The sequence below is a fragment of the Bos javanicus genome, chromosome 20 (genome assembly GCF_032452875.1).
Source record: "Bos javanicus breed banteng chromosome 20, ARS-OSU_banteng_1.0, whole genome shotgun sequence".
In the NCBI taxonomy this organism is placed as follows: domain Eukaryota; kingdom Metazoa; phylum Chordata; class Mammalia; order Artiodactyla; family Bovidae; genus Bos; species Bos javanicus.
Genome location: NC_083887.1, coordinates 14,799,656 through 14,823,100, shown reverse-complemented (window position 1 = coordinate 14,823,100; position 23,445 = coordinate 14,799,656). Strand labels below are relative to the sequence as shown.

At 37.8% G+C, this 23,445-nt stretch overlaps 1 protein-coding gene across 2 annotated transcripts in view; it reads left to right on the top strand.

Annotated features, from left to right (window-relative positions):
* Positions 1–23,445, top strand: part of RGS7BP (regulator of G protein signaling 7 binding protein) — a 136,007-nt gene that overhangs the window by 51,554 nt on the left and 61,008 nt on the right. For both annotated transcript variants that reach the window (XM_061393434.1, XM_061393435.1), the window contains exon 3: positions 17,978–18,108. In XM_061393434.1, the coding sequence (XP_061249418.1) occupies positions 17,978–18,108 (131 nt within the window). The remainder of the gene's footprint in view (positions 1–17,977; positions 18,109–23,445) is intronic.

Here is a 23,445-nt window from a genome sequence, read left to right as displayed (position 1 = left end):
TCAATAACATTTTTAAAAAATTAAAAGTTCAGTTCCTCAGCCACACTAGTCTACTTCAGGGCCTCAGCAGCCACATGAACTGACTGGCTACCACACCATTCAGCGCAGAAGACTATTTCCATCATTGCAGGAAGTTCTGAAGAACAATGCCGCTCTAGAAGACAGACATAGGAGGAGAATTGATGGTTGGTTGAATATGTAACACTTTCCTTGTACTTGATGCCAAATTGTTCTCCAATGAGTCTCCCATTGCTACTTGCTACACTGCTCCAATTCCTCTTAAACACTTGGTATTTTCAGACTTTCATTTTTCTATCTAATGGGTATAAATTAATAGAGCTCACTGATTTAAATTAGCATTTTCCTGATTACTAATGAGGTTGAGGACTTTTAAAGGATTGTACTTTTATATTTCCTCTTCTGTGAGTTTCCTACTCAAATTTTTCCCTCATTACTGTGTTGAAATTATTTAACATGAGAAAGTATTTATGATAAAATGATAAGTTTAAAAAAAAAGAAAGGAACACAAAATTGGCCTATGATTATTTTAAATGAGTAAAAGCAAAAATCTAGATAGTCAATTTTTGGGTTAATTTGTCACAAAAGTTAAGTTAGATACAGTAAGATGTGGGATTTGAGAATTATTTGTTTTTCATCTAAAAATGATTTTAACATTGTCATAATACTGTTTTCTCATTTTCAAAGAGCAAACAAATGTAATATTGCTTGATGCTTGGGGAAATTGCCTGACAACTTCTGACTAAATCTTCGTCTTGGCTCCGTGTAAACTGAGTGATTCTTTTTCTTTGTTCTTGCTATTATTTTTGACATTGTTCCTTTCTGGTGGAACACTGCATGCCTGACCTGAAATCTCTGTGTGTGCCTGTGTGTGTGTGTAAGAAGCAAGGATAGAATGGTGAAAAAACATAAACATTTCAAGATTTGTATCCTTAATTAGACAGCATGTTTAAACTGCAGCAGAAATTGCCTTTCGTACTTCACAGTAAAGGGAGATGAATGTGTGTATATCACTCAGAGACTTCACATATTCATGTTTAGAAATGTAACTTAAGCACACACTAGTCAAAGATATCAACTCAAGAAGGGAATAATATTCTTTACAAAGAGGACCAGCAGTGTCTATAAAAAGCAAAACCAAGACAGAGAGAAATGGTCATGTAAAAATTAAGTAGAAGTTAATTCCTGTCCACCCAAACCCCTGGGAAAAAATGGACTGTATTCCATGTTTCACTGCCGCTTTAACAGCCAACACGCATAGCCTTCCACCAGTGAAAGGTAGTTAAGTTTCCAAAGAGAGTTGTCCCCACTGATCCTTTCCCTGTGTCTTCATGTCAGCCAGGCTTTTATTCTTCCATTTCCTGCCTGGATTTCCAGTTTCCCTGGTACCCTCCACTGAGGAATGTTCCCCACCCTCATGCAAGTGCTCTTTGCAGTAGGTCCAGAGAGCACAACCAGGATTTTTACCTTTCGTGAGGACAGATAGGAGCTGTATTTTAACTTCGTACTGAGACTGCAGGCCCCAGTCCATGCTGCAGCTTCCTGTCTCTCAAGCAGTTTCCATCAGCCATAGGCATGTTGGGTTTCTGTTATGAATCTCTGGGATATTAGTAATGTGAGCTGAAACATACTTTTGTGTGTTCCCTACCTTTCCCACTAGCTTCCAAATAAGCAAGAGGCAGAGGTTATCCTCCTCGCCTTTGTTCAGAATTGTTTCACTTCCCAGTCGTCTCAGCATTTGAGTGCTTCACTAACTCATCCACTAATTTGTAAAGTCGCTGCATTTCCTTTGATTTGCAATAAAATGTCAGTTCATATTAAGAGTGTTGCGACGTGAGTTCAAAGATAAGAAATGAAAGAAGGCCAAAATGAAGCCAAACTTTTAAAACAGGATGTTTTTAAAATTAGGATAAAACCTTGCCCAGTAAAACCTGGAGAGCCAACCAAACAGGATTTGCAACTTGAATGCACACCCTCCAGGAGGCCTCTCAGAAGAATCTGCCAAGCCATGTTTGGCTTCTCAGGGGTGCTTGCCATGTGGGGTGCTGTATCACTGCAGTCCTGGGACCTCCCATGGTCTTCCATCTGCTTAACTTTGAGCTAAGGTGTGGGTTTGGATTCCTTAATGTGTATCTGGAATATTATCTGAAAACATTTTTCTTTCTGTGGGCTTGGAATGTACTTAGATGTTTATTGAAGCTTCTCTTTGGCTTAATGGAATCAGCTCCATGGCTGAGTGTTATGATTTGGGGGCACCCTATAGGGTCATCTGCTTTAAATGTCAGCCTTACCATTGGTCAGCATTATTACTGCTTCTTTTCTTTGGACACTGGATACTTTCCCTAAGGAGTAAGGCTGTCTTAGGTTAACCCGTTGCTTCTCAAAGTGTGTTTCCTGAATCAGCTGGGAACTTATTAGAAATCAAGTGATCAGGCCCCAACCCAACCTCTAGGGATGAAGTCCAGCTTTCTGTGGTTTAATAAGCCTTTCAAGTGATTCAAATGCACATTAAAGTTTGAGAACCTCTGGGCTTACCCTCTGGGCTTCAAAGTGTATGCTAGATGATCTGAAGGAAAATATTATAACTTTATATTTTATGATCTCTTTTTCTAATCTTGATTTCTTTATATACTCAGTACATTAATACATTAATGTATCATTTATCAACAAATGTATGTACAGTAAGAGTGCATGCTTAATTTTTTTATAGCTAGGGATGCATGGTATGCAAAGTGTGAAGACTGCTTGTTTAAGTATAACTTTTTAAAATTCTTATGGTCTAAGTCAACTGAGCCACTAGCCACCAACAATGTCATATATTTGCATTAATATATTTATCTCACTGCTCACTTCTGAAATGCTTTGCAAATAATTTATAGTGTTCATTTCTCCTCCTGTGCAGAGAGCTCTCACATTTCCAGTAATGTGGTAAAAAGAGGCCTCTGCATTGCATGCTGGAGCCTTTTTCCTTCTCCATGAGCAAAATCAAAATAAGAGAATAGTGACGGCCCCTGAACAGCATCAAGGGCATCTCCCATCACCCCACCCCACCCCTGCCAGTCCATCCATTTTTATGCATCAGGAAAGAGCACAGGAATCCAGAAAGAGGATTCTATTTGCAATATTTAACATGCCCTTTCCCCACTCTCTTTGCTCTGCTTAGATGGAGTGACCCCTGGGGGTTAGGGGACACACAGCACTCTCTGAAGGTTCCCCCGCTCCCCCACATATACCAGCTTGCACTAGCCTGGCATGCCTCCTGTCTTGTACACTTATGCTCCTATTATGTTATGCATTTCTGTGAGCAAAGCAGAAAATATCACGGTGCATTTATTATAAATGGAAAAACTGAAGAACTAGGAGTAGAGCAACTTAAGTTACAACAATTTAGGGGCTGAACAAAGAAAATGTAGAAAAAAAATTATTTCACTCCTAGCATAATATTTTACATAAAATATGATTGCGATAACAAGGCGTGAGACCAGTGACAAAGGTATAAACACAGCTTGGTCCCTGAGCACTCAGTGCTGGTAATATGAAGCAGTTAAAAGCATAAATACAGGTTTGAGTCTTATCACTCTGTTTGCTAATTATGTGACCTTGAGCAAGTTCCTTAACCTCTCTTAAGCTTCATTGCCTTCTATTGGTAAATTAAGGATAAGGACACAGTAAGTACCTCATAGACTATTGGGACAATTAAATGAGATCTAAGTGCTTGGCATGATATCGGGCACCCAGCAACCCCCCAGTAAATGTTCCATTTTATTGCACTTTGTAATCAAATGCCAAGAAATAATAAAGTGAATTCCTATCCTGTGACAGTGAAGCCCACAACCCAGTGTTTCTTCCTAGCTAAAGGTTAATGATCTTACATAATTCATACTATTTTGAAAATTTAAAGTAATGCCTCTATTGGAGAGACTGACCTAAAGATTTGTTAATCACTCTCTCCTCCTGCCCATCTGTCTGTCTGCCTGGAAGAGCTATTTCTGTTCTTGAGCTAACTATTGGCAGGGGTGCAGAGTCCTTTTCTTCTGTTTCACCTAATGGCACATTATACTTCATCATTAAGAAAGGGAAAAAAAATTACATCTAGATCTCCACCACGGAGCCATTAAGTTGAAAACTCGATGGCAATAAAATGATACCACATCAAGGAAGAAATAAAAGACTGCAGGTTTTCTGTCACTGTTCAGAGAAATTAATGTGTCTTAGAGGAGACTTCACAATATGTTATCATCAAATAAAAACACCATAGGATAATAATGGGGGTTTCTATGAACTCTTTTTTAAAAAGTAATGCTTTCCTTTTTTTTTTTTCCAGATCCACCTTTTGTTAATAGAAGGATATGGGTAAATATTATTTGAATTAATAATAGGAAAAAAACCTGTAACAAAATTGTAAAGATGTCTAGGCAGTATGTGCAGAACTGCTTCCCTGGAATACTTCCCTTATTTATCTGTACTTGTTATGACCATATAATTCCCATATATTATTTCACTTAAATCTTTTCAATAATGCTGTGGATTAGGTGTGTTAGTTGCTCCGTTGTGTCCAACTCTTTGCGATACCATGGACTGTAGCCTGTCAGGCTCTTCTGTCCAGGTGATTTTCCAGGCAAGAACACTGGAGTGAGCTGCCATTTCCTCCTCCAGGGGATCTTCCTGACCCAGGGTTTGAACCCAGGTCTTCTGCATTGCAGGCAGATTCTTTACTGTTTGAGCCACAATTAGGTATTACCATCCTAATTCAGTTTTTGAAGCACTGAGAGGTTCAGAAAGTTGTCCAAGATCACATAGTTATAAGTAATGAAATCAGGATCTAAACCCAGAACTGTTTGATGCAGGACCACTTATGCTTTATATGGAGGCTGGAATGTGGCCTTTATGTTAATATTTTTCCTTCTTTAAAAAAACATGAACTACTGTAGTAAAGTGAACTCTACTCCCCCTCTGACTACAGAGTCCACTTTATTACAGTAGTTTTACTACCAACATTCTCCTTCACTGACTTGACCACTCTGAAATTATTAGCCTTGCCCCTATGAGAACCCTCCAGGTAGTACATGGACTCACAGGGTCAGCCTCCAGCATCCAGTTTGATTCATATCAACAAACATGGATTGAGAGCTGTGAATGAGCCAGGCATTCTGCTATGTGCTTGCTTGTTTGTTTTGCAACCCCATGAACCATAGCCATGGGGTTTCCCAGGCAAGAATACTGTGGTGGGTTGCCATTATCGTCCCCAGTGAATCTTCCTGACCCAGGGATCAAACCCGCATCTCCTACATTGCAGGCAGATTCTCTACCACTGAGCCACCAGGGAAGCCCATTAGGTGCTTGACAAAGAGAAATAATGGATAAGACTTCTGGCTCTTAGCGATATTAATCTGGAAGGAAATATACCAAAACATTAATAATGGATACCTCTGGTATTACTATAAGTCATCTTTTCCTTTTTTTACTTAGCTACATAAAATGTGTGTTAAAATGTATTAAAGACAGCTTAAAGGAAAAAAGAAGGCTGCAAAACAAGAAATTCTTAAGAAAATGATCTCTAATTGTGAAATGAGGCTGGTGATGGCAGGACCAGTGCTGAAATTCCAGCCTTCAGCTTTTTATCATCTAGGTGCCACTTTTTAAAACTGCCTTGGGGTACTGTTTAATTGAGAACTTACTATGTTCCCAACAATCTGTTAAGTGCTGGAAGATATAAAGATAAATAAGGTAAACTTTCTGGCCTCAAGGAATTTATAGTCCAGTGGGGGAAAAACTCATAAAGGAATGTGAGATTTTTCCATGTGTACAGATACTGGTCTCTTCTGTTTGCATAAATCTTTTGCCTTTTTTGTAGAAAATAGCTGTTACATCTGTCTTAGAAATGTACATTTCCATATTGGCGTGAAGTGTCATCTTTTGAGAGTTCTGCAAAAAAATACAAGTTATCATTGCGTGCCAATGGAAAGACAGAATAACACGACAGAATCCCATTAGGTATAGTATTTAAAGAACCTCTAGCATTGGGTAGGAGTCTGAAATTGGACAAGTAGACTGCAAAATGCTAAAAAAGTTTTAACTCTTCTCAAAATCCTTTATGCAAGCTGAAAAATGAGCCAGAGAGCTAAACTGGCAGCACCAAAGCTCTGGCACAAACAAGAAACTCTATGTATTTGCCAGTGTTATTTGTATGATAAACAGACACCATCTTTCTACCCCATTCCTAAACCTTCCCCAAAGAGTCTTCCTGGTTTAATCATTTCGTGAGACTAAAAAAAGAAGAAAAAAAAAAAAAGGATTTCAGGCCTGTGTGGACTGTAGTTTGGACTCCCGTGATCTTTTGTCACCCCTCAGGCCATCGCTCTATATAAATAGTCTCTCACACATAAGAGGAGGCCAAACCACAATGGACTTATTAACTCTGTAACTAGACACATTAGTGTATGTAACTATACTGAATTGTCATCATTAGATATTAAAGTATTAACATTTTGTGCTGTCCAGTCAAATAAGATGGGGAGATTTCTCTTTTTTTTTTTTAAATCAAAAACTCTCTTTTGGATTAACTGAATGAGTTAACCTTGGTCATCCCAGTTATCTTAGGTTGTTTTAAAGTCATATCATTGTTTTGGCAATACTCATGAAGGCTATAACTTTAGCTAAAAAGAAATATAGCTTCACCCAGGTTAATGACATAACTAGGAATGAAGGGCGAAATGCCATTTAGATAAACCAACAGTTTAGTATGTTGAACTCTAAATTCCAGTGGATAAAGGCAGGAATTAACCACTTGCAGCAATTACTGACCCAGACTTTGAATATAATGAAAATTAATGAGCTGAATTCTTTCCAGTGTAACACATGATCACTGAATGATAACTGACCTTTGAAGATCATTGCTATCATGTGAAAATAATAAGCATTAAAGGTTGAAAACCTTGATTTTGATGCAAAAATAATATTTTCTAATTAAAGTGTAAAAGCATATATATGTTTCCTTAATTTAAATATAAATGTAACTATGAGAGCTAAAGAATTGATGCTTTGAATTGTGGTGCTGGAGAAGACTCTTGAGAGTCTCTTGGACAGCAAGGAGATCAAAAAAGTCAATCCTAAAGGAAGTCAACACTGAGTATTCATTGGAAGGACTGATGCTAAAGCTCCAATACTTTGGCCACCTGGTGTTAACAGCCAACTCTTTGGAAAAGATCCTGGTTCTGGGAAAGATTGATCCTGGTTCTGGCAAAAGGAGAAGGGGGCAGCAGAGGATGAGATGGTTGAATAGCATCACTGATTCAATGGACATGAACTTGGGCAAACTCTAGGAGATAGTTAGGGACAGGGAGGCCTGGCGTGCTGCAGTCCCTGGGGTCACAGAGTCGGACATGACTTAGTGACTGAACAACAACAAATACTAGGTATATATGTGTGTGCTTTTATCGTTCAGTCACTAAGTTGTGTCCAACTCTTGACGCGCCAGGCTCCTCTGTCCATGGGCTTCTCCAGGCAAGAATACTGGAGTGGGTTGCCATTTTATCCCCCAGGGTATGTGTGTGTGTGTGTGTGTGTGTCTATCAAATAAGCTGATCCTTGCCATAGTCAGTGGGATAGGGCTGGTTGTAGCCTATCCCACTGACTCCTACTAGCCTAGCCCAGTAACCCATGGTGCTGATTATCATCTCAGCAAAGATTCAGGAATCTAAAACTCAGACTCCACCAGCCACAGGCTTCTATCTGGTAACTGTAAGAACCACAAGACCTGGTAAGCCAAGGCCTAAAGAGCTGTTTGCAGACCCCACATGTCTCCCAACTAGAGATCTTAAAGAGGAAAAACACTGAAAGAATCAGAGGGAAAATGGAAAGATCAAAAGACTCGCAAGCCCAAAAGGATAGAAGGGTGGGAGAAGAGGCCAAGACAGAATAAGATATTTTATTCTGAAAATGGAAGGAACAGTGCCTTGTAAATGTCAGTTTTCTCCGATCAATAAGCATGAGTTTCAAGTATCAAGAAAAAAAAGTTATGATGTTCAGCCCATTAACTCCTTCAACCTCAGATGCCCTGGGACATGCCCAGAAAGGCCTTTCAACATCACCACAAAGGTCACCACCTATCCTCAGCTCTTCTCAGTAATGCCTTAAACAGTACCATTTAAGATAAATAAAAGATGATTTACAATTCAATAGTAGTATTTTTAGTCTTATTTCATTTTAAGTATCACAATGTCAGAAAAATGATGGCTCTCAATTTTTTGTGTGTGTTTAAATATAAGTTTTATTCTTTAAATGGAAAAAATGAACAAGCTGCTTGGTAATGCTACTCACTATTTATCAATCTCTCAACTGGGTCATGGGGAAATGTCAAAGGTCCTGCCAGAGGGTAAACCAAAAACAACAGGGAGATGAAGACCAGAATACAGTGCTAAATCATAAAAAGTGCTGCCTCTCTGAGACCCGTTGCTTTGCATACAGTACTCAAAGCAGCTACCAAAAGATAATACTGTTGCACTACAGGTTTTAACCCTGCTTTTGAAAGTCAAGTTTCCTTTCTGACTGAACCTGTATAGCTCCAGGGCAAAATTTGATCCAGATTTGTGTTCAGTGGTGAGAAAGTCCCAGAGCCATATGGTCCCATGAAATTAACATGCTGGGAAGCGAGGGAATTACAATTACTTCTTCAAAGGCTTCTGGGGTGGGGGAGAACCAAACTTGCTATGACTCTCTATGAAGAAAATACAGGAGGTTATCACCTAAAGCACAAGTTTCAGAAAAAAAAAAAAAATCACTAAAAGAAGATTATGAGAAAAATGGAGACAAAAGGGAGAGTCAATTATTACATATAGAGATACCTTGAAAAATATCTTGTTCCTGTTCTTCTGATTCACTGGGCTCCTCTTTCTATTGCAGGGCTTATTTTGGTGTGAAAGACTATAGTCATTTAGTAGGTACAAGCCATCTGTTCTGTTTATGAACTTGCATAGACCCTATAATTATGTTTAAGAATTTGAAACCCAAACTAAAAACTAGGTCACACACACACACACATATACACCAACATATACACCCTTGTGCCCTCTCTGCCCTCTGACTATTCATTGATTATGTTAACTCACGGAGCCACCGTGAGAAGTGTCCTTCACGAAGAGAAGGAGTAAGTGTACAAAGGCTGGCCTCTGAAACCATCACTGAATTTGGCACAGCATTGGGATATATCCTTGTTAAGCAGAATCTATCTGAGGGGAAACCATTGCAGGTATTTTGAGATCAGTATCCTAGGGTAAGCCAGTTAATCCCTTTCCTCCTTAATTATTTGCTCTGAAAAATAAACTGAAGATTATTATCCCTTTCCCTCATGCCATTTGGCTTCCTGAGTCTTTCCTTTCCATTTGAATTAATAGCCAACAACAAAGTTGACTCAGAACGACTCTGATATATTTGCTGCAACAGCAGTTCTGGTTTCCATCTCTGCTACCTGACAAACTCCAAGTGTATCTGTCATCACCAAAGTCTGTGATATGCTGAGGGGTTGTCAGTGGGGTCACACCTTTCTTTCTCAGCCTATTGGCATGTTTATTTAACCAAAGTGTCCTTCAGTTCCATGTTTGGGAGCTGTAAACAAAGAAAGAATGCTGTTGAATGGCAGAGAAGTTTTAATACCAAAGACTATACACAAGCATAAGGCTAAGTAGACAAATTTGATGTGTTCAGTTGGATTGCAGCCAACTTCCAACAGTCCTTCACAGTTTTTACTTATTTTCCCACCATGATCTCATTTGATCCTTGCACCAACTTTAAGATACTTCAATCATAAGTAGCTACGCTTCCCTGGTGGCTCAGATGGTAAAGAATCCGCCTGCAATGCAGGAGATCTGGGTTCAATCCCTGGCTTGGGAAGATCCCCTGGAGGAGGGCATGGCAACCCACTCCAGCATTCTTACCTGGAGAATTCCATGGACAGAGGAGTCTGGCAGGCTACAGTCCATGGGGCCACAAAGAGTCAGACACCGCTGAACAGCTAAGCACAAGCACACATGCCTATTTCACAGCTAAGAAGACTGAGTATTGAAGAACTTAAAGTGATTTTCCTATGATCACAATTCTAAATAATGAAGTCTAAATTTAGAATTGTTTTCTGACTCCAGAATCCATTTTCCTTTTATTATGTCTTACTGCCTTCATCTATTGATAAATATATAAACCACTGCATTAGAGACAGACTTTTAAAATAACAAATTTTGCTGGTTTTTAAGAAGCTATTAGCAGCTGCACAGAACACCAAAGTCTGGCGAAAGAGCAGACAGATGCAGAGTCAAGTCATTTCATAACCACAGTCCCCAGTGTGCTAACTCCTGAACTTGACCTTACTAGTTGTAAAGCTTCCCAGTTGTTTTGTTCTGTTTATGCCAGGTAACTATTAGGGGAACCGTAAATCCTTGGACATCAAGTAAATGCCCATCATCCAGATTCTACCGTTAAGTTGTTCTTGTTTACCATATGTCTGTCTGTATATTCATTCCTCCATCCATAATCTATATTTTTTCTGAAGTTGCAGACATCAGAAAACTTTACACCTAAATGTTTCAGCATGCTTACTATTAAGTGGGGTTCAATATTTGCCTATGGTCCTATTTTTTTAATTTCATTTATTAATTAAGCATCAATTGAAAGGGTTGAAAAAGATAAAAGAGTGGAAGTACATGCTTCCCTTGTGGCTCAGCTGGTAAAGAATGTGCCTGCAATGCGGGAGACCTGGGTTCAATCCCTGGGTTGAGAAGATCCCCTGGAGAAGGAAAGACTGCCCACTCCAGGATTCTGGCCTGGAGACTTCCATGGACTGTATAGTCCATGGGGTCTCAAAGAGTTGGACATGACTGAGCGACTTTCACTTTCACCATATGTAAAAGAGTGCTTATAACTTAAAGTCATCTTAATAACAACTTTCGTGTCAAACATGCTTTAAAACATCTTTATACATAATTAAGGAAAAAATGTTTTTTAATATACTGAAAAAATTAAGGAATAAATGTTTTTTAATATACTGAAAAAGTTAAGGAATAAATGTTTTTTAATATACTGAAAAAATTAAGGAATAAATGTTTTTAATATACTGAAAATCTGACTAAGATTTCCTCATTCTTTACACTCAAGTCATACTTTCCAGGTTCATGTTACAAAAGCTTCAGGACAAATTTAAACTCATCTATACTCTCTTTTATGAAATATCATTGCCTATACTTCTTTTTTAAAAGTTTAAAATTTGCATATGATCAAATAAATGCCCAAATCTCAAGTGTACCATTCAATAAGTTTTGTCAAATGTGTTGTTGTTGTTGTTTAGTCGCTAAGTCGTGCCTAACTCTTTGCGACCCCATAAACTGCAGCAGCCAGGCTCCTCTGTCCATCACTATCTCCCTGAGTTTGCTCAAACTCATGTCCTTTGAGTTAGTGATGCTATCCAACCATCTCATCCTCTGTCGTCCCCTTCTCCTCTTGCCCTCAATCTATCCCAGGCTCAGGGTCTTTTCTAAAGAGTCAGCTCTTCACATCAGATGGCCAAAGTACTGGAGCTTCAGCTTCAGCAACAGTCCTTCCAATGAATATTCAGGACTGATTTCCTTTAGGATGGACTGATCTTGCAGTACAAGGGACTCTCAAGAATCTTCTTCAGCACCACAGTTTGAAAGGATCAGTTCTTCAGCACTCAGCCTTCTTTATGGTCCAACTCTCACATCTATACATGACTACTGGAAGAAGTATAGCTTTGACTGCTGCTGCTAAGTCACTTCAGTTGTGTCCGACTCTGTGCAACCCCATAGACGGCAGCCCACCAGGCTCCCTCATCCCTGGGATTCTCCAGGCAAAAACACTGGAGTGGGCTGCCATTTCCTTCTCCAATGCATGAAAGTGAAAAGTGAAAGTGAAGTTGCTAAGTGGTGTCCGACCCTCAGCGACCCCATGGACTGTAGCCTTCCAGGCTCGTCTGTTCATGGGATTTTCCAGGCAAGAGGGACCTTTGTCAGCAAAGTGATGTCTCTGCCTTTTAAAACACTTTCTAGATTTGACATATTTCTTCTTCCAAGGAGCCAGCATCTTTTAATTTCATGGCTGCAGTCACTGTCCACATTGATATTGGAGCCCAAGAAAATGAAATCTGACACTGTTTCCACATTTTCCCCATCTTTTGCCATGAAGTATAGGACCAGATGCCATGATCTTAGTTTTTTGAATGTTGAGTTTTAAGCCAGCTTTTTCACTCTCCCACTTTCATCAAGAGGCTCTTTGGTTCCTCTTCACTCGCTGCAATTAAAGTGATATCATCTGCAAATTTGAGGTTGTTGGTATTTCTTCTGGCAGTCTTGATTCCAGCTTGTGATTGATTCATCTAGCCCAGCATTTCTCATGATGTATTCTGCATAGAAGTTAAATAAGCAGGGTGACAAAATATAGCCTTGATGTACTCCTTTCCCAGTTTTGTACCAGTCCATTTTTCCATCTCAGGTTCTAACTGTTGCTTCTTGTCCTGCATACAGGTTTCTCAGGAGGCAGGAAAAGTGCTGGTATTCCCATCTCTTTAAGAATATTCCACAGTTTGTTGTGATCCACAAAGTCAAAGGCTTTAGCATAATCAATGAATTGAAGTAGATGTGTTTTTGGAATTCCCTTGCTTTTTCTGTGATCCAGCCTATGTTGGCAATTTGACCTCTGGTTCCTCTGCCAAATGTATATACCCATGTAACTCAAACTTTCATCTATATATGAAATATTACACTCACTCTAGAAAGTTCCCTCTCTTATGCCCATTCCCAGTCACTACTCTCCCCACCATAGTTCTAACACCTGTTACTATGGATTAGTTTTATCTGTTCTAGAACTTCATATAAATGGAGTCATGCAGTATTTACTCTTTTGTATAAGGATTTTCTCACTCAAAATTGTGTTTGGTGTAATTGAAAAGCACACATGTACCCCGATGTTCACTGCAACACTATTTACAATAGCTAGGACATGGAAGCAACCTAGATGTCCATCAACAAATGAATGGATAAAGAAGCTGTGGTACATATATACTATGGAATATTACTTAGCCATAGAAAGGAACGCATTTGAGTCAGTTCTAATGTGGTAGATGAATCTGGAGCCTATTATATAGACTGAAGTAAGACGGAAAGAGAACAGCGAATATCATATATTAATGCATATATATATATATGGAACTAGGCAGATAGTACTGATGAACCTATTTGCAAGGTAGCAGTGAAGACGCAGGCATAGAAAACAAACCTGCACACAGTTAGAGAAGGAGAGGGTGGAACAAAGTGAGAGAGAAGCACAGAAACATATATATTCCCATATGTAAAATAGATATCCAGTGGGAATTTTCTGTATGACACAGGAATCTCAAACCCGTGCTCTGTGGTGACCTAGAGGGGTGGGATATGGTAGAAGGTGGAAAGGAGATTCAAGATGGAGGGGACGTATGTATACCTATGGCTGATTTATGTTGACATATGGCAAAAGGCAACAAGATATTGTGAAGCAGTTATCCTCCAATTAAAAACAAAATTTTTAAAGTGAAAAAACAAATAATGTGTTTGAGATTCATCTGTGTTGTTTTGTGTATCAGGAATTTACTCCTCTTAATTATCAAGTATTAGTCTACTGTAGGAATATTCTAGTTTTTTTTTTTTAAACTGAAGTATAGTTGATGTATGAGAGTCTAGTTTCTTTATCCACTTTCCTCTTGACAGACACCCAGGCTATTTCTAGTATTTAGTTATTTTAAATAAAACTACTCTTTTTTTTTTTTTTTCAGGGTTTTTTTTTTGTGTGTGTGTGTGGAATATATTTTTAATTTTATTTTATTTTTAAACTTTACATAATTGTATTAGTTTTATAGGTTTTCATTTCTCTTGGGTAAATACCCAGAAGTGGAATTATCAGGTCATAGGAAGGTATATGTTTAGTATACATATTTATTACAGAACTCTTTTCAAAATTTTAACTCCTACTAATAATGTACAAGATTTGGTTTTGTCAGTCTTATTAATTTTAACCATTCAAACAGGTGTTCATCGTATTACCTTTGAGTTATAAAACAAGAATATCCATAATAGAGAGCATTTCCACAATCAACGGGTGACTCAGGCAATGTCTATATTCTTGTCCGCCTATTACTACACCAGTTCACTTCTCTTAAGTCCTCGTATTAAGACACTAAATCCTGATTCTCAAGCTGATTGAAGTTTCATAAATTGGTGGTTATTTTTAAAGTTTTTTAAATTCAACTTGAGCTCTAAATCACTGAATATTTAAGTTCATTTTAGAGTGGTTTTCTATTAATACTTAGGCTTTCAAATTAATCAAAACAAGGTTAGTTCTTGATTTATGATCAGTAGAAAAATAATCACACCTTATAAAATTTCTTTCACAATTAACTGTGCATCAGATTGACTCTCATAGACTTAAACTTGAATAACATGAGTAGTTTTAGACTAAGCATCAATCACATGTGGTAAAGTTACCTGTAAGTTATGTCAGTTCCTAGAGGAAGTATGTAGGTCTAATTTTGTTTCATGTAAAATTCTCTATGGGCCTTCTAGTTTATTCCTAGTGAGTTTCAAGCCTTTACATTGCTGTCTTCTTGACTTTTCTTCCATTTTCAACTTCTAACTCTTGCTCACTTGTTACAAAAATAACCTAAATACTCTTAATGTTTCCCAAAAATGAATTTCAGTGCACTGATCATATTAGACATATTATTATAACCCGTTTGACAATTTTTCTTTTAACAAACTTTAGTAATCAATAGCAGCAACACAGCTTAGAGCTCTAAAGTAGGAGAAATAGGGCTTCCCTGGTGGCTCAGTGGTAAAGAATCCACTTGCCAATGCAGAAGACACTGGTTTGATCCCCAGTCCAGGAAGATCCCACATGCTGTGGAGCAACTAAGCCCATGTGCCACAACTGTTAAGCCTGTGCTCCAGAGCCCGGGAGCTGCAGCTACTGAGCCCACGTGCCACAACCACTGAGGCCCGAGTACCCTAGAGCCCACGCTCTGCAACAAGAAAAGCCACCATGATGAGAAGTCTATGTACCGCAACTAGAGAAAAGCCCCCAAAGCAATGAAGACCCAGGATATCCAAAAATAAATAAACAAAGTAGGAGAAATAAACTGTACAAGACCTGAGGCTAATGTCTAGTCAAAGCATTGGGAAATACTAACATAAAAGGTAAATTGTCCACTGCTCTTTGACTATTTTTTTTCTTTATACTTCAGTTATCAAGATGTTAAAGGATGATCTATGAGCATATGTAAGAATTTTTAAGTAGGAAATTTATAATGCAACTTTAGTATCAATTAATTTTTGTTAGCCTGACTATATATCTGGTAGCATCCATTCAGTTTCCTCCCATAACATTTCAGTTCAGTTCAGTTCAGTGCAGTCGCTCAGTTGTGTCCCACTCTTTGTGACCCCATGAATCGCAGCACGCCAGGCCTCCCTGTCCATCACCAACTCCCGGAGTTTACTGAGACTCATGTCCATCGAGTCAGTGATGCCATCCAGCCATCTCATCCTCTGTCATCCCCTTCTCCTCCTGCCCCCAATCCCTCCCAGCATCAGAGTCTTTTCCAATGAGTCAACTCTTCACATGAGGTGGCCTAAGTACAGCCTCAGCATCATTCCCATAACATTTAGGAAGGGCAAAATGGTTCCATAGTTTCGAGACTCACCATTGGTTACAGAGACCATTAAAGAGACCATTACAGAGACCATTGCATCCAAGGAAATGATATGAATTAGGCATTTTAATCTCTATTCTGATGTCTTTTTTTTTCAGAACCACTTGATACATTGTCTCTCACCATCTAGCTGTAAAATAATAAAACTTATTGGCTCTTAAGATATGCTAATACAGTAATCATTTGTTTAAATTACATAAAACATCATCTATATATGAAATTTGCATATTTTTGGAATGAAGCCACAAAGCACATATTTTGTACTTTTGAAAATAATATTCTAAAAAAAAAAAAAGAAAATAATATTCTGTGGCTTGGAATAATACTGTACTGTTAATTTCCCCAATCATCAAATGTATACTACATACCACATACTCATTGCAGTTTTTTTTTTTTTAATCTGCATACAAGCCACCAGGGCCAATGTTATGCATAGGTGAAAACAAATAGCTATAATTGAAATGATGAAGCAGAACAGAAAAGACCTACCTGCCATAGAATATTTTTGCTCTAGCTTCTCTTTGGGATAAGACATTATCTTCAAATTTTTCTATCAAAATTAGTGTATTAGCAGGTAATATACCAGGATCACTTTCTATTATATGAACCATTGATGCCCATTATTCCTTCAGAGTCTAGCAGGGCCATGAGGGGAGGAGAGGGGACACAGACATTTGGAAAGGCTGGAGTTAATATGAAATAATGAGGTGGTGGGTGGGTGTGTGTGTGTGTGTGTGTGTGTGTGTGTGTGTCGGCATGGGGGAAAGCTCCAGGAAGCAGAAGGACAGCTTGAGGGTAGAAAGCACCTGTGGGAAGAAGCTCTGCAAGAATCTCTGGGACTTTTGCCAGAGATGCACTTGCTCCCAATGTTGGCCTAGGGCTGGACCCATGAGACACAAACGAGAAAGTAATGTAAGCTCATATTTTTCAGATAATGCCAAATTCTGCATGTAAGCTTTTATGAAGTCCTTTGTTCTGACACAGGAAAGACATAGAATAATTTTGCAGGCATCATTCATACTCAGGCAAAGGATTTTGCATTTTTCTGTGTTACATAAGCCATATAGTTAGATAAATGCTGGCTCATCTACTAAATAAATATTGAAAATGAAAACTTACTATTACGGTAAATTGCTGTGTAAATACAAATTCTATTTAGTGTGATTCCAGAACTTATATAAAAATGAAGTCACCTTTTTTTTTTCTGATAATTGCCCCTGCTATTTTGTAACTGACCACTTTACAAAGGAATCAAATCCAAATGCTGCATTGCTTAGTCAGATTTCATTGCATTTTAAATGAATGGAGATAGAAGTAAAGATACCCTAGGGTATTTGACAGAGTTCACTTTTAGGCTTCTTCCATTTATAATCTAGCTCTAAACTGTATCCCTTTTATTTAGTTTGCTTTATTCAATACACGCTATTTTAGTAACATATAAAATAGTGTCCTATCCACAACTAGTTTCTGTCCTCTCAAAAAATAAAAGTGATCACTTCATGTTTTATCATATTCACATTTGTATATTTTACCATAGTTAATAGAGAAAGGCTCAAGGCTTCAAATAAATTTGAGAGCATAAATTTAGTATTTATTTAGAATTAGATCATGAAGCAAAATTATCAGAATTTTATTACATTTCATTTTTCATAAATTTTTCATTTTTTTCAATAAAAACACTTAGCCTTTCATAAATTAACCATAGCAAACAATAAAGGGATGTCCTTTAGACTGAGACAAAGACCTTGATAAAAATAATTTCTATCTTGGCTCTCTAACCATATTATCCTAGGGCCTTAATATTAAAGAGCTATCTTCTAACTGGTAATTGAATACCTCTTTGTTAGTTTCTCCAAAAATAAGAGTTTTAAATCTAGTCTTACAGATTAGGATAGTCTTATGGTTTAAATATATTTTGGAAATTTGTTCCAATATTTAAATTGAAAATGTCTGATATTTTCAATTACTTAAAACATTTATGATTTTAAGCTCCTAGCAGAAATCTGCTGCTGAAGGGGAAAAATATTAAGAGCTGTTAGTCAGAAAGACACTTATATAAGAACTGTGACATTGGTTATTGGTTTGAAAGCAAAAAGTCCTATATTTTAGATTCAAGGCTTTAGAAATCTTTAGTGAGCATTTTCCCCTCTCAGAACTGAGACAAATGGCTGATGAGTGAAATCTTGAGAATGTTCACAGCTTTTCTCCTTCATTCTGTTGCAGCCCAGAAGATGGTGAGATCCATCCAGAAATCTGTCGGCTCTACATTCAGCTGCAATGCTGCTTAGAAATGTACACAACAGAAATGCTAAAATCTATATGCCTGCTGGGGTCTCTTCAATTTCATCGAAAAGGTATCTACATTTAATATATTGCCATAAACAGTGAAAATTTTAAACCAAAACTTATATTTTGCAAAGGCCAATATGTACCATATGTTTGAAAAGTGAAAAGTGAAAGTGAAGTTGCTCAGTCGTGTCCTACTCTCTGCGACCCCATGGAATGTAGCCTACCACTCTCCTCTGTCCATGGGATTTTCCAGGCAAGAATACTGGACTGGGTTGCCATTTCCTTCTCCAGGGGATCTTCCTGACCCAGTGATCAAACCTGGGTCTTCTGCATTGTAGGCAGACGCTGCCTACACACAGTTAGAATATGTTCAGGAAATATTTGAAATAAATAAAAGAAGCCTGTATCAGTACTATCAAAATGCATAACAAGCCTGATTATCTTGAACAGAAATTGTGGTAGAAGCAGTTCTCAGAATTATTATTTTACCACTCGTGAACATGATTTTTGCTAGAATCAGTGTGGGCAGCAAAACTATATAATGATCTTACTAGGGTAGTAAATGCTATCCAAAATTGCTGCTATGCCCCTAAATGTATTTGATTGCAAGATGACAAATCACAAATTGTGCCCCAAAGATTTAAAAATAGGGGGAACTCAATAAACAATAGGGAGGCATATTAGTGACTGAAAATCTCATCCTCTGGTTTAAACTTATAAAGAGACTATATTGGCCTAAAGGACTGAAACCTGCAGAGATGGAAGTGGCTTCAGCATGGTTTGATCAGATTTCTGAATTCCATTCTGAGCGATGCTCTGCCTTCTCCTGGGTGTTGGTGTTAACCCTCAAGCTGCTTTCCCCCACATTTAGAAACTGATTCCAACAGTTTCAGTCATCACATATGCATAGAGAGAATTTCTCCCACTACAGATTAGCTCCCTTCCCTTCCCATCCCATCCCTCTGGGTTGTTCCAGTGTACTGGCTTTGAGTGTCCTGCTTCATACATCGAACTTGGACTGGTCATCTATTTCATATATGGTAATATACAAGTTTCAATGCTAGTCTCTAAAATCATCCCACCCTTGCCTTCTCCCATAGCGTCCAAAAGTCTGTTCTTTATATCTGTGTCTCTTTTGCTGTCTTGCACATAGGGTCATTACCATCTTTCTAAATTCCATATATATGTGTTAATATACTGTATTGGTGTTTTTATTTCTGACTTACTTCACTCTGTACAATAGGCTCCAGTTTCATCTACCTCATTAGAACTGATTCAAATGTGTTCTTTTTAATAGCTGAGTAATATTCCATTGTGTATATGTACCACAATTTTCTTATCCATTTGTCTGCCTCTGGACATCTAGGTTGCTTCCATGTCCTAACTATTGTAAACAGTGCTGTGATGAACACTGGGGTCCACATGTCTCTTTCAACTCTGGTTTCCTCGGTGTGTATGCCCAGCAGTGGGATTGCTGGGTCGTATGGCCGTTCTATTTCCAGTTTTTTAAGGAATCTCCACACTGTTCTCAGAGAAGGAAATGGCAACCTACTCCAGTATTCTTGCCTGGAGAATCCCATAGACAGAGGTGTCTGGTGGGCTACAGTCCATGGGGTCACAAAGAGTCAGACACAACTGAGCAACTAACACACTCACACACACTGTTCTCCATAGTGGCTGTACTAGTTTGCATTCCCACCAACAGTGTAAGAGGGTTCCCTTTTCTCCACACCCTCTCCAGCATTTATTGCTTGTAGACTTTTGGATCACAGCCATTCTGACTGGTGTGAGATGGTACCTCATTGTGGTTTTGATTTGCATTTCTCTGATAATGAGTGATGTTGAGCATCTTTTCATGTGTTTGTTAGCCGTCTGTATGTCTTCTTTGGAGCAATGTCTGTTTAGTTCTTTGGCCCATTTTTTGATTGGGTCGTTTGTTTTTCTGGTACTGAGCTGCATGAGCTGCTTGTATATTTTTTAGATTAATTCTTTGTCAGTTGCTTCGTTTGCTATTATTTTCTCCCATTCTGAAAGCTGTCTTTTCACCTTGCTTATAGTTTCCTTTGTTGTACAAAAGCTTTTAAGTTTAATTAGATCCCATTTGCTTATTTTTGCTTTTATTTCCATTACTGAGAGGTGGGTCATAGAGGATCTCACTGTGGTTTATGTCGGATTGTGCTCTGCCTATGTTTTCCTCTAGGAGTTTTATAGTTTCTGGTCTTATTTAGATCTTTAATCCATTTTGAGTTTATTTTTCTGTATGGTATTAGAAAGCGTTCTAGTTTCATTCTTTACAGGTGGTTGACCACTTTTCCCAGCACCGCTTGTTAAAGAGATTGTCTTTTCTCCATTGTATATTTTATTCTTTTCGTTGAATGGGATTCTTTCCTTAATTTCTCTGTTTTCTCATTGTTAATGTATAGGAATGCAAGGGATTTCTCTGTGTTAATTTTATATCCTAATACTTTACTATATTCATTGATTAGCTCTAGTAATTTTCTGGTGGTGTCTTTAGGGTTTTCTATGTAGCGAATCATGTCATCTGCAAACAGTGAGAGTCTTACTTCTTCTTTTCCAATCTGGATTCCTTTTCTTTCTTTTTCTTCCGTGATTGCTGTGGCTAAAACTTCCAAAAGTATGTTGAATAGTAGTGGTGAGAGTGGACACCCTTGTCTTGTTCCTGATATGTAGGGGATATGCTTTCGATTTTTTCCCATTGAGGATAATGTTTGCTATGCGTTTATCACATATGGCTTTTATCATGTTGAGGTATGTTCCTTCTATGCCTGCTTTCTGGAGAGTTTTTATCATTAATGGGTGTTGAATTTTGTCAAAGGCTTTTTATGTATCTATTGAGATAATCATATGGTTTTTATCTTCCAATTTGTTATTGTGGTGTATTATATTGATTGATTTGCAGATATTAAAAATTTTCCTTGCATCCCTGGGATAAAGCCCATTTGACCATGATATATGATCTTTTTAATATGTTGTTGGATTCTGTTTGCTAGAATTTTTTAAAGGATTTTTACATCCATGTTCATCAGTGATATTGCCCTATAGTTTTCTTTATTTGTGGCATCTTTGTCTGGTTTTGGTATTAGGGTGATGGTGGCCTCATAGAATGAATTTAGGAGTTTACCTTCCTCTACAATTTTCTGGAAGAGTTTGAGTAGGATAGGTGTTAGCTCTTCTCTAAATTTTTGGTAGAATTCACCTATGAAGCCATCTGGTCCTGGGCTTTTGTTTGTTGGAAGATTTTTTTATTAAAATTTCGATTTCCGTGCTTGTAATGGGTCTGTTAAGATTTTCTATTTCTTCCTGGTTCAGATTTGGAAGGTTATATTTTTCTAAGAATTCATCCATTTCTTCCAAGTTGTCCATTTTATTGGCATATATTTGCTGATAGTAGTCTCTTACGATCCTTTGTATTTCTATTTGTCTGTTGTGATTTCTCCATTTTCATTCCTAATTTTGTTGATTTAATTCTTCTCCCTTTTTTTCTTGATGAGTCTGGCTAATGGTTTGTCTATTTTATTTATCTTCTCAAAGAACCAGATTTTAGTTTTGTTTATTTTTGTTATAGTCTTTTTGTTTATTTTTCACTTATTTCTGCTCTGATTTTTATTGTTTCTTTCATTCTACTAACTTTGGGGTTCTTTATTTCTTCTTTTTCTGATTCTTTATGTGTAAAGTTAGGTTATTTGATTTTTCTCTTGTTTCTTTAGGTAAGCTTACATTGCTATGAACCCTCCTCTTAGCACTGCTTTTACTGAATCCCATAGGTTTTGGGTTGTCATATTTTCATTTGCTTCTATGCATATTTTTATTTCCTTTTTTATTTCTTCCATAATAATAAAAAACACATAGATTCTTAACTGATCATTTCATCTGACCTGCACTGCCTCCTGTCTTCACTGTCAGTCTCTGATTGGTGCTCTTCTCTGCTTCTTCCTTTAAAAATATAAGCCTCTGCTCCCTGCTCTAACATCTTACCATCTAAGTAAAACTCTTAAAAGAGCATCTTTCATTTCTCCTCTTTGTAGGATTAAGTCTCCATTTGGATTTCTATTTTATTCTCCTAAAGTACTACTTAGAATGTAAATCCTTAGAAAATGTGCTACAAAATTATCCAGGATAAACATGGAGATGCACGGATCCTGCCCAGGACCCACTGAATCAGAATCTGGGGGCACTCCAGGTGATTCTGAAACACAGTGAAGATGGATAACCATTCAGCTACCCTTTAAAACAAAAGGAAATAACCTCATTGTATGTATAAAAATGGAAACTTCCAAACTCTTACCCGGCTATTCTTACTCATCTAAGTACATACATGTTGTATGCTTTCTTCTTTTTCAACACTAGAAAGAAATTTGTCCACCAAGATTTAAGATGCCAGAAAATACACTCTTTATCCAAATAGTGATAGCTCTAGTGTGGCCTTGGGCTAGGAAGGGTCTAGGCGATCTCACAAAGCCCCTTCCTGAAATAAAATACATTTGACCCTTCCGGATTCAAACAATGGCAGACCATGCACTATTCTTACAATCTGTGGCTGTTTGGATCCATGGCTATGGAACCGCGGATACAGATGACTGACTCTGGGACTTGAGCATCCATGGATTTTGGTGTCCAGGGTATGTCCTGAAACCAACCACCCCACCTCCCCACACATACAGATACTGAGGGATGAGTGTAGTCCTCAGAATCTTAGGGGAATGGTGATTGCCATTCTAGTCTATAACATTCAATCTCTTTATGCTTAGAATCTCTTTCTGGTATGTTTCTTTTAATGCTATAGTAAAAATTTGTATTTTGGTAACTATTAGGTTAGCTAATTTCTTCTTCCTGCTAATTTCTTATTACAGGTTGGCCACTTCTCTTATTTATTCTATTTCATCAAGGCGGGAAAAAAGAGAATTGCAATTGAGTCATTATTCTGGCTCTATATGAGAGTTTCTGGTCAATTTTTTGTTGTGATTAGATTCTGAAGCCAAATTATTTTGCAGTTATCTGTACTTTTAATTTATTTTTATTTCTAATTACCTCCCTGACTGCTACCAGAAGTCCAGAAAGGATTGTGTATCACATTTAGTTTTACTATTGTATTGAGTGGTCATGTGTTTACTCTTTGGAGGAAAAGGGCACACAAGGTTACTGCAGGGGCGAGGAGTACAGTTTGTTTCTGGGAAAAACCAAGCCTCAAATCATTTTAAAGCTTCTGCAGGGAGCTTGAATTTAATAATGAAGATTGTCCTTCTCTCTCAATTAAGCAAATTATAAGTATCCTTCATTAACAATATATTCAGTGGCTCTTCATGCTTTCTGCATACCCCATGTTTCTAAATTTTTGCTGTCTCATAAGTCTTATTGGTACAATCTACTTGGGAATCTTTTAT